The sequence below is a fragment of the Onychomys torridus genome, chromosome 20, assembly GCF_903995425.1.
Source record: "Onychomys torridus chromosome 20, mOncTor1.1, whole genome shotgun sequence".
NCBI lineage: Eukaryota > Metazoa > Chordata > Mammalia > Rodentia > Cricetidae > Onychomys > Onychomys torridus.
Window position 1 is genome coordinate 7,020,851 of NC_050462.1, and position 18,315 is coordinate 7,039,165.

Here is an 18,315-nt window from a genome sequence, read left to right on the forward strand (position 1 = left end):
GAATTTCCAGTCTTCCTGTATGCATCTCCCCAGTGCTGGCATAAGGCACAACAACCAGGACTTTATTTATTGTTACTATTGTTTGCTTTTAAAGATGTTCTTGCTTTTAAAAGGAGGACAATAACTTTCCACATACATTTTAAAAAGTAAAGCCAGAAAGTTAATGTGCTAGCATTGTTCACAAAAGCAAAGAGATTCCCAGCTCTGGGTGCAAGCACCCTGTGGTGCTTTCCAGGGCCCGGCCCCGTGCAGGGTGTTTGGATTTCCACCATCAGGGAGCGTAGCAGCCAAGGGACACTCGACCCAGACCTCAGTGAAGTCGACAGGGAGGGCCCTGGCTGCACAGAGGCGGTGAGATTTTGCGGCCATGTCATCTGATTGGGAAAAAGGCACATCAGGTAGCAAGCTACTAAGCCAACTTGGTAGAGCGGGCCTAGCAAGAAAAAGTACAGGGTGGTGATCTGCTGGACTAACCGACCTGTTAAACTTGGAGGAATGGTTCGGTGTGCTAAGATGAAACCTGAAAAACTAACAGCCTTGTTCAGTGACTGAGAGGGAATGCTGTGTGCCTGGGGACGCTTGGAGGGACACCGGGCATCCTGGAAGGTAGCTCAGGTGTCGATCCCCTCCGGGGCTGAACTCAAGCCGGCGAGACGCTGGCACGTGGGAAAAGAAGGAACAGCAAGGAGAACGAGGCCCGGGCAAGCGCTCAGCACCGACTGCAGGATGCACGGTGAGAAGGCCGGTGCGAACGCCCGGCCTCCCCGGAGCACCGCAGCAGGGAGGATCCAAGCGCCCAGAGCCCAGCCGCGCGCTTTTCCGGCGCCGAGCGAGCGGCTGGGCCAGCTCGCGGGCTCGGGGGCGTGGTGCGGCAGGGGGCGTGGCCGGGGCGTGGCCTCGGCGCGGGCGTCGCGGAGGGAGGGTGTCACGCAGAGGGAAGCGGCCCGCGGCGGAGGGAGGGGAGGCCGAGTCCTGGAAGTGGAGCTCCGCGCTGGGACTGGTTCCTTCGCAGCCATTTTCTGTCCAACCAAACAGCCGATTGGAGACGGGAGCCAACCAGGGCTGCATTGGAGGTTTGTGTCTCGCTTCGGCCAATGATCGCTCCTAAACCGACTCCACTTTAGCTCGAATGAAATGTCCGTCTCCTCCCGGCGCCGTCCCCGCCGCCAACGCCGCGGCGGTCGGGGGCACTCTCCGGCCGCAGCCTTCGGGCGGGCCGGGCCTCCAGGCGAGGCCGCCGTGCTTCGGGCCGGGCCGGGCGCGGGGCGGCGGGCGCTTTGTGCACGGGGCCGCGAGCTCGGCCGAGCTGGGCCGGGCGGCTGCGGGGCTCTCGCGGCGGCAGCCCCCGGGCCGGCTCCATTTTGTTCGGGGAGCCGGCGGCGGGCGGGCGGGCGGGGAAAGCGGCCCGGCGTGCGCGGCGCCCCGGAGCGGCCGCTTTGTCTCCCGCATCCCGGCGGCGGCGGCGGCGGGCGTTGGGCGCGGGCGGCGGGGGATGCGCTCAGCGGGGCCGCCCCGGCACCTGCAAGCCGAGGTGGCGGGTCCCCCGCGAGGAACGAGCGGCCTGGCGGCCCCCGGCTCGCTCTGCGCCTCCAGCATGCAGCCATCTGGCGGCTGGCGCACCCCGGACTTGCCCCGAAGGTGGGAAAGGAGCCTTGGAGGTTGCACGGTGGATTCAGTCACCCGTGCTGGGGGGGGGGGGCGGGAGGGTCTGCGAGAACAAAGAATTACCGAGCACCCACAGATCGTTTTCATGCCCTAAGTGCTGCAACAAGACTGTTTGGTTTAGGCAAGGTTAGGTAGCAGGCGACCTTTAAAAAAAATGGCATCCCGCTAATCCTCACAGACCCTAGTTTGTGGATCGTGCCACAAATCACCGGGGTGGCTTCAGCTCTCAGTAAGGAAACTAATCGGCAGCCGAAAGTGATGGCTTAACTCAGTAGTAGTGACATTAATAAATAGGAGCTTTATGGATGAAGTATTGAGCGTTTTACCAGAATTCCTTTAAAAGGCAAATTCCTCCTCTGCGCTGCTCCTGTAGCTTAATTTAAGGATTCTGTCGATGCAAAACTGTGGTTGTGGATGCCAAAGAATGGAGGTTGGAGGAAGGGAATACTGCTTTTCTTGGATACAAATTTGCATTTCTTCAAACATTAAGCAGATGTATGCATTCCCTTGAGCTATTACACAGATTATAACCTGCCCTTAGGAAAATGTTTTCCATATGAAGTGATAGAGTGATTTTATTCTTAATGGACTAAACCTAAATGTATACTTAGCCAACTGTTTGGGTTACTGGTGTGGTAAGGGCCCTCACCCCATACCCATTCTAAGCAATATACATGCACATGCCCAACTCCTGTGTTTAAGTGTCCAAACACACTTTTTAAAGCTGTAAGAGCAGTTTTGGATCTAGAAAAGGGACACAATATGGAAAGATGATACAAATTACTTTTGGGAGTGTAACAGTGTGGGGAGTCTTTGCTATCTGGTCCCTTTAATCCCATTTTAAAAATCAATTTAGCCAAGCGGCGGTGGCACACGCATTTAATCCCAGCACTCGGGAGGCAGAGACAGGAGGATCTCTGAGTTCTGAGTAAGTTCTAGGACAGTCTCCAAAGCTACAGAGAAACCCTGTCTCAAAAACAAAAAAATTCAACTCAACAGCCACGTTTTTTCCCCCTGCTATTTATACTGCATTTCATGCTTGAATGGAAATCAGTATTCTTCCTTTAAAATTAACTCTGAAAGGATTTTTGTATTGTGCCCCCCCCCTTTAATTGTTTGCTTTGAAAAAAGGGCTCAGCAAATAGGAAGGTGCCCAAACTGAATTGCTTCTGATTTTCTCAGTTATTTCTGCCTTACAGTGAGACTGAAGTACTGTCTCCTTGCAATTTTAGTTCACAATAATGGTGCTCCAAAACTATACATAAGGGCCCTGTGGATTTTTTTTTTTTCATTGTGCCCTCTAGGCAGTGTGTGGCTTTTCCAGCATAATAAAAGATAATTTAAATGCATTATATAGTCTGACATAATTTTTTCTTCCTTTTGAGTTAAAAAATGTATATATCTGAAACATTTAATGAAGCCACCCTCAAAATTGAAGTTAATCAGTGGGCTATTTCTGTCCTTGGTGTTAATATCTTATGAAATTTAGATATGTGAGTTTTCAGTCTCTTGCATAATATATAATTTGGTCCCTTATTTGGAGTATTATGATGAATATTTATTATTAAAACAAATTCAGGGTTGTTAGAAAGCCATTTCTGCCCTCCGCCGTAGACCCTCCATTGATTAGATATAGGAGGTAAGATGGCCTGTGTGGTGGTATTGTGTTCCCCAAAATATTGTGCACCCTAATAAACTCATCTGGAGTCAGAGAACAGAAAAGACACTAGATACTAAGGCTAGAAATGGTGGCACTCATGCCTTTAATCCTAGCATCCCAGAGGCAGAGATCCACCTGTTCAAGGATACAGCCAAGCATGGTGAATCACACCTTTAATCCCAGGGAGTGACGGCAGAAAGGGAAAGATATATAAGGCGTGAAGACCAGAAACTAGAAGCTTTTAGCTGGTTAAGCTTTTAGGCTTTTGAGCAGCATTTCAGCTGAGATCCATTCGGATGAGGACACAGAAGCATCCAGTCTGAGGAAACAGGATCAGCTGAGGAACTGGCGAGGTGAGGTAGCTGTGGATTGTTCTGCTTCTCTGATCTTCCAGCATTCACCCCAATACATGGCCTCAGGTTTGATTTTATTAATAAGACTCTTTAAGATTCATGCTACAGGCCTGTGTCTCTAATTTCAAGAAAGCCTGCAGACTGTACACTTTTACTATTAAGAGACGTTTGTCTTTTAGGTTAAGGTTGGGCAAGGATCCAATACCTTTTGACGAGTGTTTGAGAACACCGCTGATACACAATTCTGAAGGTATTTCATGACAGTAAGTATGCTTTGACAGTGTTGGTCAGTTCCGTCTGACATGAAAAGATAGCTGGTGTGATGGAGAGGGCTCTAGAGTGAAACCTTCAGGTCCAGACAGACAGACAGCACCTGTGCTTTTCCGCTTGACGCTTGTCAGCTGTTGGCACAGGCTCACTGGTTCCTCAGCACTGCTGAGGCCATCTGGTTAAAAAGCCAGCTCTCCTGCTTCTGGGCTGGCTGGCTGTTGGGCTGCAGGCAGGGTCATGTGCCGACTGGGAATGTCAGGAGAGGTCCTCCCGACCTGAACAGGGTCTAACAGATGGGTGGGATTTGGCCAGGTAAAAGGTGTCACTCAGAGCAAAAGCCCAGAAGCCCGGGTGAGTCACAGGCTTGGAGAGGGAGACAGGTACTTGCTCCAGATGAGTTTTCACAGGATAGTTCAGTGACGAGCTTCCACCTGGCCACTCTGCATCTTTGGATCTGGCTCTGCTATAGTATCTGTGACCTCAGGCAGGGTACAGTTCCTATGAGTCATGGTTGCTTCCCTCTTAAAATGAGAGACATGCAGTTGGTGGTCCCCTAGGCATAGTCTAGTGTTAAGAGTTTTCTTAGGTTAGGAAGGGAAGCTTCTTGTAAAGCTATGAAGAGGAGGTTTGGATTTGATGTAAGAGACCTTGTGGAAACAGTTTCGGTGAGTTGGTCTTGATAGCATGCTAAGCTGGGCTGGGTGGTGGTGACCCAGTGGGATAGAAAAGGTCAGGCTGAGTCAGGTGGGATCCGCAAGATGATGCTGGCCGATCTACCTAGACCAGTAGACCCGCAGTGCTCTTAACAGAACTGCTTGGAGGAGGGAGGCCAGTTACACTCCAGTGTCCTAATAGTCACTGAGGGTTGCTTACAGGGCAGGCACAACAGTGACTGTAAATTTCGTATTTATGGGAGTAGAGGTAAAATTTAATGAGTTCATTAGAAGAGCAGAGGAAGAAAGAGCAAACAGTAACTAGGGTTGAAGCTAACAATTAGGAGACAGTAAGACTATTGCTTTGGAAGTCTCGGCGGGAATGGGGCAAGCGGCATCAGTTCTGCGATGGTCTGTCAAGTTGGATGAAGGCAGATCTGAAAAGGCGGCTTTTCAGCGTGATTTCATTGGCGTGTTGGCGTTTAAGAGCATGGGGGCGAAAAGTTGTGTAAGGACCACGTGACTCCGTGAGCGTGAGTGCTAGTTAGGGAGTGGGGAAGCGGGGAGTCCTCAGCCGTGAGAGTGCCGCTGTGTGAAATGAGAAGGTGGCACACGCACGTGTTTAAGGGAGAGTAGGAAGCAGGCAGGGCTGAAAATGAGTAGAGATGAGGACTCCTGATACTGTTTCTTAACCTCCAGAACAGATAAAGAGCAGGTAAGAGGTTAGGTGTACATTCGAGGAAAGGTCTTCGTGCCTGGAAAGAACCAAAACTGTTTGAAGAGGCAGGAATTTCAGGAGGCTGAGGCTTGTGTGCTCTGCTGGGACATTTACACAGGAAGTTGTTAGAGCAATCTTTCCACAGAGGATGGAAAGTGACCTGTTAACCGGCACTTGGAGCGAGAGGGGTGTGCCTCCAAGCCAGACAAGCCCAAGGACCACACTCATCCCAAACTCCAGGACACATTTTTAAGCATTTTATAGATGTTATTCCGGTTTTGAGAGCAGCTACAATGCTTTCACTATGTAACCAGGAGATAGAGAACTAAGAAGGGGCACCTGAAGAATCATGCCTAAGCACCATAGGAAAAGCTACCAGGATGGGTTCTGTAGAGAACATGGAGGCCGGAGGTTTGAGTCCCACTCACTCCGTCACCTCAAGCAAGTCCACACCCTCAGCTACCCCTTCTTTTTTAAGATGTGTGATGGGGGTGACGGTGAATGTGCATGACATGGCGTGATGTGGAAGTAGGGATCATTGTGGGACTGGGTTCCTCTCCTTTTGTTGTTATTGTTTTGTTTTTTAAGATGTTTCTTATGTAGTCCTGGAACTCACTCTGGCCTCAAACTCAGAGATCCGCCTGCCTCTGCTTCTGGAGTGCTGGGACTAAAGGTGTACGCCAGCACTGCCTGCTAAATGCCATCTTCTAATGGGGCTTTTCTTGGCCCCTCAGACTAGTGAAGCCCTTTTGAAATGAGGTCACTATGCTAAATATATAACAACGTGGAGTATTCCCATTGTACTTGCTCAGTCCTTGCAGCTGTGTCTCCTAATCCATGCAGAAGCCTGTGAACATAAGTCTTCCTTCTGTTTATCCACCTTGTCAAGGTCTTGTGGCCAATAAGTAGCAGGAAATTCAAACTAGGCGATTCCAGAGCCAGTGGCCTCGAAGAGCCCATAGACTGCTCCCTCACCCGTTCCCTAGATTACATAATATGTGTTTTCTGTGCAGGATGAGGACAGAGCCCTTATCAGTTATTTGCTGTTCTATGACCACACAGCGAGGACCAGTAAACACTGGGTGCTCACTCAGTGCACTACTGGCTGACTTTCATCCACATTCTCTTCCATAAAAATTCCCATAGAAAGCCAGGTGGTGGTGGCACATGCCTTTAATCCCAGCACTCGAGGCAGAGCCAGGCTGATTTCTATGAGTTCGAGGCCAGCCTGGGCTACTGAGCGAGATCCAGGACAGGCACCAAAACTACACAGAGAAACCCTGTCTCGAAAAACCAAAAAAATTAAAAATTAAAAAATTCCATAGAAAAACAAAAGCAAACCTTTAGACTATAAAGTAAGTTTTCCCCACTGTTCTTTACATAGAGCAGGGTAGCTAGCATATTGTAAGACCCAGGTTTAGGCTGCTTCTCTGAGGAAAGCTGCTGCTGTTGATGGCTTCAGACAGTAAACGTTAGATGTTTTGAGATTCCAGAACAGGATAAATTGAAGTTACAGCAGGAAAGGGAATACTGGAATTGAAGTCTGGAGTGGGGTTTTAACAGTAGAAAGACAGAGCAGAAGGCATGGGACGTGACAGAATGGACAGAACTAAAGATGCGCAGTTAAGTAGGAGACGTGGACTGGGGGAGCAGGGTCTCCACAGCGCTGGCATTGCTGACCCTGATGGCTGTGAAGTGGAGCATGCGCCTGGTTCACAGACTAGGCGGGTGATCCACGTGATAACCAGTCATAGTGTACAGCGAGATGGCAGTCAGCCTTCTGCTCTAGTACCTTTGCTGGTATTTATAATTAATCCATCACTAGATCACCTAGCTCCTTGACCAGTCTCTTGCTAGGGGTACCTCAAGACTAGTGTCCTGTGAACATTGACTTAGCCAGGAATTTCTGTTATCAGACCTCACCAGTCAAGAATTCTTTCCAGTTGTGGCTTCTGAATCAAATCTTGGTCCTATTTCCTTAAAACGGTGAACCCTCAGCTGTTGTAGTAGACCGTCTCTCTGTGGCCAGTGGGTCCATTGTCAAAGCCTTGAAAGGTATTTATGATCAAAGACATAGCATTTTCTACTGGGGTGATGGCTGACGTGTGTGTTAATGGAAGATGGTGAGGGCAGTATTGTTCCATGAATGTAGAAATGAGTGAGTGGGAGGATCAATGAATGAATAGGACCCCTACATCTCCATAGACAGAGGCTCCTTAAAACAGTATAAATTAGAGAAATGTATCTCTGTCTACAACTGAATTAGATATCAAAGCCAACAGATGCATGGAAGACATGCCATGTTGAAAACTTGGAAACTAGCCTGGTGTGTTAGAGGAAAGCCATAGAGATGGAGAAGCACTCTGAGGAGGGTAGTATTCCAGTCAATGCTAACTTCTAGGCCTTAGCTCAGTCCGCCAGGTAGACAGAGTCCCCCTTCTGGGCTTGTCCTGTGGCTGATGCAGCTCCATGCCCACGGGCCAGTCCCTCCAGATCTGCTGTGATGAAAAGAAAAGGGATCTGTTGAGGGCTAATGGTTTACTTTCCCCAGTCAGTTCTCCCTCTTAGAAATCTTGTTTCTCACAGCCCTAAACAGACTGAAAAAAGGAGGGGCTGAGGAGGCAGCGTGGGTGATTCAGTACTTGCTGCATAAGGACCGGAGTTCAGTCTCCAGAATGCATAAGAAAAAGCCCAGCCGTGTGTGTGTGTGTGTGTGTGTGTGTGTGTGTGTGTGTGTGTGTGTGTGTGTCTGTCTGTCTGTCTGTCTGTGTCTGTTGGAAACAGGCAGCTCCCTGGGGTTCAGTGGCCAGACACCTAAGCCTAATTGGCTAGTTGCAGGCCAGTGAGACTGTCCCTAAAACAAGATGTCTGGCCCCTGAAAATGGCAGCTGAAGTTGACCTCAGGCCTCCACAGACACAAATAGTCTTGTTTTGTAATTCTTGTTTTGTCTGTGGTTATACTTCTCCTATTTCTATATTCAAGTTTCTTAAGTATTTCCTTTCGTTTAAAGAATTAGAAAGTTTGAGGAGCTGGGGGAAGAAAATACTTGTGTTAGACTCAGGTGATGGCCTCATTCAAGACGGGAAGCTTGGCATGGTGGCATATGCCGGTAATCACAGTTTTCAGGTTAATCTGGCTGTGTGACAAGACCCTGCAGGAGAAAGGGGGACTGTACCTTTGGGTGGCAGGGAGGCAGCAAAGAGAGGTGTGCAGCAGGAACAGAAGAATGGCTAGTCCTCGGGCTGTGCAGGACTGTTGGGAGGGCTGGGGCTGCCCCATGTCCCAGGGACTGCTGTGCTGGCCTGATGCGATGCGCCAAGGAAGAAGTGGATGGTAAGTTAAGGTTGGCCACGCTGTACTTGAGGAGTTTGTAGTTGGAAAGCAAGAGGCATGTACTTCAGGTTCATTTTGTTCTATTCCTCTACTGATTTTACACTTAGTACATATGGACAGGAATATTGAGCAGTTAGCAAATTACTGAAAAATTCCCTAGTCAGGAAATGCATTTTGTTAGTAAGGAAAACTAGAATTGGTCCACCCAGCGAGCATGTAAGTGCTGAGCCCTGTTTCTTGAAGAGCACTGAAAGACTTTTGTCTCCTTAGATGGATGGCGACAGTTCAACCACAGATGCTTCTCAACTAGGGATCTCCGCAGACTACATTGGAGGAAGTCACTATGTCATCCAGCCTCACGATGGTAAGACACAAGCTAGAACTGGACACACACTCGGTCACCAGTGTCTTGACAGCAGAGTAATGATTGCATGCCCTGGTTCACTGGAAATCTAAGTGAGAGCCTGGTCTGGGGCCAACCTGTAATCCTACCTATTTTGGAGGCCAAGGCAGGAGGGTGACAAGTCAGGACCGGCCTAATCAACTTTATTGAGACCCTGTCTCAAAAAGTTAAGGCTGGGTATGATGGTGTACAGCTTTAACCCCAGCACTCGGGAGGCAGAGGCAGGCGGGTCTCTGAGTTTGAGGCCAGCCTGGTCTACAGAGAGAGTTTGAGGCTAGCCAAGGCTACAGAGAGAAACCCTTTCTGAAAAGAAAGAGAATAGACATAGTGGCTGGACACACTATCCCTAAGGCCCTTGGTCCAGTGCAAGTCTTCCAAAAGCCAGCCATTGTAGAAGGCACAGCCTACCGTCCTAGAGATGCTCTTCAGAAGAGTGGCGAGGCCTAGGAAGAGTTCTCTATAAGTGTGCTCTACAAACAGTCAGAACTTAGCACCGTGCTCACTTTGGCAAAGCATATACTAAAATTGGAATGATACAGAGAAGATTAGCATGGCCCCTGTGCAAGGATGACACACAAATTCGTGAAGCGTTCCATATTTTAAAAAAAACCAAAACTTAGCACCAATTCCCTCTAAACAGTAAGAGGAATTCTTACATTAATCTATCAGAAATAATCTGCTTTTATGACATTTTAATTTGTAAAATTAAACATTAACGAGTATTTTTTAGGAGCTATGAAGGGATTATTATCTAAATTATTATCCAGTTGGGTCAATAATATTCAAGTCTAATTTTTCAAGTCTGTAGAATTTAATATAAAATTTATATGAACAGGTTTATGTAAATGCTAGCCAGGAGTTTTATACTTTATAAACTTTACATATACAGGTTTATATAAACTTGGCTTTGGAGAAACATAAACTTAGTCGAGGAATATTTAAGGAGCATAGGTTACGGACTGAGTTTTATAGCCAAGTTAGGCAGTGAATGAGTCGTGGCTCTGCCACTGCTGGGGATTGAGCCCAAGACCTCATGGCTGGCAGTCAAGCACTCCACACTGAGTTACATCCCAGTGGTGAGCATCTGCCCTGTAGAAGCAAGTCCCGGGCATGCACAGCTGCTTCCTGGCATCAGGGAAGAATCTTGATGGGGAAAATGAGAAGTGAAAAGAATTAGGGAGGACTCGCCAAGGTATTGCATGAAGGGAGAGCACTTTGGGAGGTGCTGGCGGGGAGGGATGTTGGTGGAGGCTTTGGAAGAATGGGTGCTGGGATGTTACAGGACAACCAGGACAAAAGAGTGCTGGGTGCTGGCTGGGTTTGAGATTAACCCTGAGGAAATGTGGAAAAAATGATTGTGATCTCTTAGGAGCACTGGGTGATGAGCCACATGGCTCGTGCTTTAGACCATCACAGATAGTCATTTCAAGGTTGAAGTAAAAATGAAGACTCTTTAAACTATTTATTATTTTTACTTATATGCCTGGGTGAGCTTATGTGCACCATGTGTGTGCGGGTACCTGTGGAGGCAGAGGGCATCAGATCCCTTGGAACTGGAGTTACAGGCGGTTGTGAGCTGCCTGATGTGGGTGCTGGGAACCGAACCCGGGTCCTCTGCAAGAGCAGTCAGTGCTCTTAACCGCTGAGCCACCTCTCCAGCCCCTGAACCTAATTCTTAAAAACTTTCTCTAGATACTGAGGACAGCATGAATGATCATGAAGATACAAATGACTGAAAAGAAAGTTTCAGAGAACAAGATATTTATCTTCCAACAACAAATGTGGCTAAGATAATGAAAAATGCCATACCCCAAACAGGAAAGGTAACGTAGAGGAGACTTTATCTGGCTTTTCTTTTGCAGGGGGAGGGAGAGGGGATGGAAACTGTAAGACACGTGTCCATAGTTAAATCAGTAGTAGCTAGCTATTGATTTCAGTCCCCAGCCTTTGAGCACATCGGGTTTTGTTTCTGACTACTTGGCTACTGAACAGTGGTCTGTCTCCAGTCCCCTCACCTCCCCATGTGCCCCGCATATCTAGTGTCAGTGACATTAGGTGGCATTGGACTGAAAGGTATGATAAGATTTTCAGAATACCTTGGTATTTGCAAACAGTTGTTTTCCTTTTCATGCAAATGGAGCCCAGCTGTACCTCAGCTGACACACAGTAGCTGTCTTAGAACAACACCTTGTACGAAACACCTCAGCCAGGTGTGGTGGCACTTGCTTTTAATTCCAGCATTTGGGGAGCTGAGGCAGATGGATTGCCAAGAGTTCAAGGGCTACATAGCAAGTTCCACACCAGCCTTGGCTACATAATGAGACCTTGTGTCATAAAACAGACAAATCTCATCACTCAGCTTATCACTTGGTCTGAGGTAAATTTCCTACTTTATATATTGCTTTATATATAACATGTGCATATACATTAACCTTTTCCGTTCTTTTTATAAACCTTTTGAAAGAAAACTTTCAGATAAATACAGTGACAATGCATTACTCACACTGTAAGTTCTGGTCTGAGGTGTTCTTCCCTATGTTTTAGGGCAGAGGAATTGTTCCAGACTTGCTTTTAAGTAGCTGTGCCTGTCCTGTCGCTCACTAAAGCCCAGGCATCTGGGCCACCGAGCAGTTGAAATGCGGCTGGTCTAGAAGGAATATAGTGCTCTAACAAACCACCAAATTCCAGAGCCAGTGTGAGGAGCACAGTGGGATACCTCGTATTAAATTGATGACCTGTTTCTGCTGTATGTGTGTGTGTGTGCATACGTATGTGTATATATGCTGTGTTAATGTGGCTCCCAATGGAAAGAAGTACAAATTACACACTTCGCTTGCATCCCATTGTTTTCTTCAGTGCATTGCACAACTCACATTCACTTTCTCCATGCTGTAAAATGAGTGTGGAGGTGAAGGACAGTATACTGTGCATGTGTGCTTGCGTGTGCGACTGCATATATGTACACATACCACAGAACATGTGTCAAGGGTAGAGGACAACTTATGGGTTCACTTCTGTCCTTCATTATTTGGGCCCTGGGGACCAAACTCAGGTGGTCAGGTTTGGCCGCCAGCACCACTGACAGTAATTGTTGAGGAAGGAATGTGAGTGTCACTCGTGGGCTAAGTGGCTCTAGAACTGCTTGATTGATCCATTTCGTTTTCATTATTAGAGCCCAGACCGTTACTTGCCTGCTTATGAATGTCTGTACGTATGTGTTGAGATGGGGCCTTACTGCGTAGCTATGGCTGGCCTGAACTTGTTGTGTAGCCCAGGCTGGCCTCTGCCTACTTCTGCTTCTCAAGGACTAAAAGCATTCACTACATGCCCAGCAGACCTCAGAATTTGAAGAGAAGACTTCTTCATAATGGTGTGGAGGGTATATGCTGTTTTAGGCAATACTCAGAACCCATACTTGACATTTTCTAGCCTCAATAGTTAAAAAAAGAAAAAAAAAATCAGTATTTTATTCCTAAGTCTTTTGTGAATTCAGTTTTTGCTTTTTTCTGAACTTTTTTTTTAAAGCATTTTACTTATTTTGTGTGTATTAGTGTTTTGTCTGAAGTGTATGCTTGTGCACCTTGTATGTGCATACTTAGTGCCTGAGGTGGCCAGAAAAAGGGGTCAGATGCCCTGTAACTGGAGTTACAGATGGTTGTGAGCCACCATGTGGGTGCTGGGAATTGAACCCACGTCCTCTAGAAGAGCAGCCAGTACTCTTAACCACTGAGTCAACACTTCAGTCCAGTTTTGCTTTTTGTTGTTGTTTTTTTTTTTTTTTTGGTGGGGGTGGGGGGTGTTTGTGTGTCCTATTCACAGACATGCTCCCCGAGTCTCAGCCCTCATGTGCTCAGTGCAGTCTTACCGGGTTGGCCTCCCTGCGTCCCTGGGGCGGGTAAGCTACTGAGCGGTGGCTCTCAACCATCTCCATCTGGTTGCAGAAGTTCCTTTCACTTTTATGTATGTGTTCCTTCTGCTCATTCTGACTCTGAGTTGGCTGTTACCAACACAGGTTAATATTTAAGGGGCTGAAGTTTAGGCATCACCAGCTCTAGGAACGTAGCTCCAGAGGTGGAGTGCTTGTCTGGCAAGCATGAAGCCCTAGGCTTTTCAAACTGGGCATGGTGGCACACACCTGTAGCCCAGCACTTGAGAGGGAGAGGGAGAGGCAGAAGATAGAGGTTCGGGTTATCCTTGGCTATGTAAAGAGCCCGGCCTGGGTACATGAGACCCTGTGTCGCCAAGGTGTCTGTCAGTGCAGTGTGGTATGCTCTGTGTAGCTTTTTGTTTTCACAGGCGTTAAGAAGATAATACATTTGCCTGGCAGTGGTGGCACACACCTGTAATGCCAGCCCTTGAGAAGCAAGGGCAGGCGGATCTCTGTGAGTTCGAGGCCAGCTTGGTCTACAAAGCGAGTTCCAGGACAGCTAGGACTGTTACACAGAGAAACCCTGTCTCAAAAAATTGAAGAAAAAAAAAAAGGTAATGCATTTTCTACAAATTTACCTATGGCTTTTTTTCCTTCAGATTGCAAAAGATGCCAAAGAATGTGTTCAGGAATGTGTGAGTGAGTTCATAAGCTTCATAACATCCGAGGCAAGCGAGCGCTGTCATCAGGAGAAGCGGAAGACAATTAATGGGGAGGACATCCTCTTCGCCATGTCCACTCTGGGCTTCGACAGCTACGTGGAGCCCCTGAAACTGTACCTTCAGAAGTTCAGAGAGGTACGGGTGTGGCTGCGGTGCTGTGCTGGGAAGTGAGAGCCGCTGCCATCAGCTCGGTGTTAGACCATGTCACCTCAGATGCTTTGCAGCAGATCATGTGACATTTCCAGGAGTGTCAGATGTGTAAGATTGCAGTATTTTAAATGCCAGTTCTTTACTTATAGTTTCCTGTTTTATTACAAATTTCAGCAGGTGACTAGTGATCAAAAGGATTCTGGGCTTATGCTGCCAGGGGGCAGAATATTGAAATAGTTTAGGTTTTGGTTCCTCACCTATAAAGAGAGACTTAGAGCACTTCCACTAAAGAATTCTTGAAAAGATTAAATGGTGCACAGAGCTGCTGCACTAAGTAGGAGCTGTCGGTCAGTGTGGGACTTCTCCGATGACTTTTCCTCGTGTGCACACATGTTACGCATGTCTGCACCTTCGTTTCTGAGACAGGGCCTCCTTGAGCCAGAAGCCCACTAACTGGCTGGGCTGGCTGGCCAGTGAGCCCCGGAGACCTGTCTGCCACCCCAGCACCAGTTACAGCTCTTAAGTGGGTTGGGAGGACTCTGAACTCTGGGAAAAAGCATCTTCAGTGTTGGATTCCCTCCCTGAAATTGGTGGGTGTTTGCGTGGCATGATTAAAAGTGGAGAAACTAAATCACAGTACTCTCCTAAATATTTCCCACAATACTTTGCTACTGAAGAATACCATAGACCCAGAGAGCGGCTGGAACTTTGGAGGTCTCTGGTTCAAACAAATTTGTAGTTGGGAATTTTAAACACTAAGCTTAGAGCTTCCCAGTATTTCCCACCTGGCTGTACACACTGATGATGACACACAAACATGCTGTAAGCGTTAATTAAACACTCTGCCGTGGCATTTTCTAACCGAGGCTCCCTGTTTTGGACACCAGGCTCTCGTTTAGAAACAGTTGAATGTGAGCACTTGTTTTGGCTTCTTCATTCCCTAGGCCATGAAAGGAGAGAAGGGCATTGGTGGAGCGGTCTCGGCCACAGATGGGCTAAGTGAGGAGCTCACAGAAGAGGCATTTAGTAAGTACTTGACAGCTGGGGAGTGGGCTGCGGAGGCTTGGTGCTAAGCAGCTTGTCAGGGCCCTGCTCTATCTAAATGACCACTACAAGTCCATGTCCTTGGTGAAGTCAGTGAGTGATGTGTAGAGATTTGAACTGGGAAGACAGACACCTCAACCTTACAGTAATAATTACAATCATTTTCCTAGCTTCTTGTTTGAGTGAAGACTTCTGAGAGGAATATTGAGAATTATAGCTTATGACATCAAATTGTATGATTTAAATGTTAAAACAAGAAACTTCACCTAGGAGACTCACGCTGCTCAGGCCCGTGGTTTGCTCCGGCCACGCCCTGTGGTGAGGCTAGGTCTGAACATGAACGGAAACCCTGTTGCTGAGTACAGTGTGAATTGGAAGAAAAAAAATGGGACTTTTATTCTTAGAGGACTTTTTAAAAAGAAAATACGAAGTTTCTGACTTTCATAGGATTGTACTCTGCATATATGGGAGGACGGTAATGGGATGGTAATAGCGGCAAACTAAGATTGGAGCCAAGAGGATAAGATCATTTCCCTCAACTTTTTCCTTCTTCCTTTAGCCAACCAGTTACCAGCTGGCTTAATAACTGCAGATGGTCAACAACAAAACGTTATGGTTTACACAACATCCTATCAACAGGTACGGTACTGTCTGCATCTCACAACTTCAAAAACACAGTATAGTCACTAATAAAATGGTTTTCTCCAGATATGTATTACTGTCAGAATTCCTTAATGATGAAACATTTCACAGTTGCTCACGTCTACATGGAAGGTGAGGTAGCTCTGAGGCAGGCAGCAGCTAGCTGGTGTGGGAGCAACCCCCTCCTGCTGCCTGCAGGTTTGGTGGCTGAAATAGACATGTTACTTGAAACTTTTCAAGATTACTTTCCATTTTCCAATCCTAGATTTCTGGTGTGCAGCAAATTCAGTTTTCGTGATGTGAAGAAGTGATGGAAGCGGGCTGTACAGACAGTCCGACCAAGTCTGGAACAGAGGCGGCGGGAGGAAGTGAGGTGAAGACGCCTCTTTGTACAATACGTAGCTGTAATGTAGCTTCCTGACGCTTGACTAATTGAGGTGTTAATTCTGACTTGAGAATCTTTTTCATGAATGATTTTAAAGAAAAAATTGGATTTTAAAGGTATTAAAATATTTTTGTTTTGTACGAGAGTTTGTTGCTCTGTATGACGCCTGTATGCATTGTATATTGCAATTTATTACTGTCAGAGATTTGTAGACAGTTTCTTATTTTCATATTGAATCATGTTATTTTGTAATTCAAGTAAGCAGCTGGGTTAATTCATGATGTTTGCCCTTTTAATAAAGTATAAGGGTAGAGTTCATTTTGAATGAAAGTTGCCTTTATTATAAATTTGAGTTTGTCTTGGCTATATACTATCTTGCATGATAACCTAGCTAGATTCTTAGAATTTACTTTATTTATTGAAATTCATTTTTTTTGGTAAAAGTCATAGCTTACGCAGTGTCTTTTTTTTTTTTTTATGTAACTGAATAATTAAGTTGGATGCAGAAGCAGGTATTGTCTGACCTGTAAACTTGGTGCCCATCATTGTCCGCGCCTCTTCAGGTAGCTCTAGTTACTGTCATGCGTGTTAGAATTCATTCCCACTTGATGTAGTCCCAGCACCCCTAAAGTGGTCCCTTTCTTAAGTATTACAGTGTCCTCATCAAGAGGGATGTTTTTAGTCCATTGATAATGTCATATTACCCTTTTCACTGAAAGGTCAGATTTCCTGTTGAGCTGTAAGAACCAGAACAGTGGGTGTGATTGTGTGCAGACATTTTACGTGGATGATGTTTTACACAGGAGAGCAGTGAGTGTTGCGGGTCATATGACATGGGGGCCTTGTGGCCGCTGTCATGCTGTCTGCAATAAACTCACGTTAGATGATGTGGCTTTGTACAGCTTAGCAGTGTGTGCTTAGGTTCCTTTTTAAAGTAAAGATTTCTATTTTCTCACCTATTCTTTTTAGTAATAATTACTTTGTGTTTTTGTGTATGTAGTGGTGGTAGTTTTAGCTCTATCAAAATGGCTTATTGTACAGTTTTCCAGAAGGAAATTTGTGGGACTCTAATGGATGAAGGAGAAAATTTCCTAGATACAAGCTGAATGATAACTTTGCCAGGAGTCTTGGGGAACATAGCTGGCTATTCAGAGATTAAATAACCCCTTTTCTCTCCCCTTTTCAATAATAACCTTCATTGTAGAAAATGCACATGGGAAAGAAGGATGCTTAAGCAAAATCAACAGCCACCCTACTGTGTTGAGATAACCAATGTTAATATTTTGATAAATTCATTTGTCCTTTTACTTTGCTAAATATGTATATTTTTATAAAAACGGGCTCATGTTGTGCACACTGTTTTCTAACTGGCTTTTTCACTTAACAATATATTGTGAACATCTTCCCCAGGTTGTGCATGGTCTTCTGCATAATTTTTACTGGGTTTTTATTCTGTTGTATGACTGAATCATGACTAATTTATTTAATCACCTATTGGAAATTTTAACTCTTTTCATCTCTCCGTAGTTATAAATAGCACTTCACTGAATCTTGTGTATATCGTAACCTTTCTTGAAATAAATTCTTAGATGTAGAACTGCTGGGTTACCAGACACACAAAGCAGGAAGGTTTTGCTTCTTGTGTGTGGGTTCACTTTTGGAATGTGTCCTACCAGACATTGTCATCACTTCACTGACACAGTGTGAGACTTGGGCATCAGACCATCATGACAACTATTTAAAGGTTAAGAATAAAGATAAAAAATAAACTACTAACCATTTTTAAGTTTAAAGCATACATCAAAATAGGATTTTGAACCTGATTGTGAGGGATACCTTTTAGGGCAAAAGCAGGTCAACCCAGGGTCATATTGCCTCTTATTCATGCAGGAAAGAAAACGGGCATTCTGTGTGTGCCTGATCCATGTCCTTCATGCTCAGTTAGTGTTAGCCTCATGTTCATCTTGGCTTACATCTGATACCATCCCTTAAGCATTTGTTAGCCTCAAATAGTTTTATCACTTTGTAAATACTCCTTTTTTGATTAAAAGTGACTTTATGTTTCAGTGATTTAAGTTACAAGTGGCATAAGGGGCTTAAATTATCCTGATTTTGGTGTTTGGTATCGTGGTGTATGTTGCATGAATCCTAAATGGTCTTATAATAAAAACCCAGAGCCAGATATTGGGGTGAATGCTGAAAGATCAGAGAAACAAAGGAACAGGCCACAGCCATGTCTCAACCATGCCAACTCCACACCCAGCCATTTCACTTCCTATCTCAACCTTCCTAGATAATGGATCTCTGCCTCCTGAGTGCTAGGAATAAAGGTGTGTGCCACTGCCTGACCTCTATGTTTAACTCTGTGGCTGGCTCTGTCCTCTGATCTTCAGGCAGATTTTATTAGAGAACAACAAAATGTTACTACATTCCCCATTTTTGTGTAAA

At 46.0% G+C, this 18,315-nt stretch overlaps 2 protein-coding genes and 1 non-coding gene across 5 annotated transcripts in view; 2 read left to right on the forward strand and 1 right to left on the reverse strand.

The window, feature by feature from the left end:
• The first annotated feature begins 927 nt into the window (after positions 1-927).
• Positions 928-17,488, forward strand: Nfyb (nuclear transcription factor Y subunit beta). 3 transcript variants are annotated; one of them, XM_036170150.1, is made up of 7 exons: positions 928-1,073; positions 3,858-3,941; positions 8,924-9,017; positions 13,584-13,781; positions 14,741-14,822; positions 15,400-15,479; positions 15,748-17,488. In XM_036170150.1, the coding sequence occupies exons 3-7, from the start codon at positions 8,997-8,999 to the stop codon at positions 15,778-15,780; spliced, it is 414 nt and encodes a 137-aa protein (XP_036026043.1). In that variant the 5' UTR covers positions 928-1,073; positions 3,858-3,941; positions 8,924-8,996; the 3' UTR covers positions 15,781-17,488. The 3 variants fall into 3 exon arrangements, 2 of the variants coding, with proteins under 2 accessions (XP_036026043.1, XP_036026042.1); XM_036170149.1 differs by lacking the exons at positions 928-1,073; positions 13,584-13,781; positions 14,741-14,822; positions 15,400-15,479; positions 15,748-17,488 and adding exons at positions 1,103-1,638; positions 10,749-10,823 and having other exon boundaries at positions 3,858-3,928; XR_004943297.1 differs by lacking the exons at positions 928-1,073; positions 13,584-13,781; positions 14,741-14,822; positions 15,400-15,479; positions 15,748-17,488 and adding exons at positions 1,104-1,638; positions 10,749-10,823.
• Positions 7,714-18,315, reverse strand: part of Hcfc2 (host cell factor C2) — a 60,055-nt gene continuing 49,453 nt past the window's right edge. The window contains exon 15 of the mRNA XM_036170147.1: positions 7,714-7,817. Coding sequence (XP_036026040.1) covers positions 7,729-7,817 — 89 coding nt within the window. The 3' untranslated portion in view covers positions 7,714-7,728. The remainder of the gene's footprint in view (positions 7,818-18,315) is intronic.
• On the forward strand, positions 9,554-9,658 carry LOC118571283. Its single transcript, XR_004943321.1, has one exon. It is a non-coding gene; the product is annotated as a U6 spliceosomal RNA (small nuclear RNA).

What these genes read in the sequence shown, in the direction of transcription:
- Nfyb (XM_036170149.1), top strand. Translation starts at nt 1,130, where the DNA reads ATGAAATGTCCGTCTCCTCCCGGCGCCGTCCCCGCCGCCAACGCCGCG. An exon ending in ACCCCGGACTTGCCCCGAAG is followed by an intron (nt 1,639 to 3,857) that starts GTGGGAAAGGAG and finishes TTTGTCTTTTAG; the next exon opens with GTTAAGGTTGGGCAAGGATC. An exon ending in GCTGATACACAATTCTGAAG is followed by an intron (nt 3,929 to 8,923) that starts GTATTTCATGAC and finishes TTGTCTCCTTAG; the next exon opens with ATGGATGGCGACAGTTCAAC.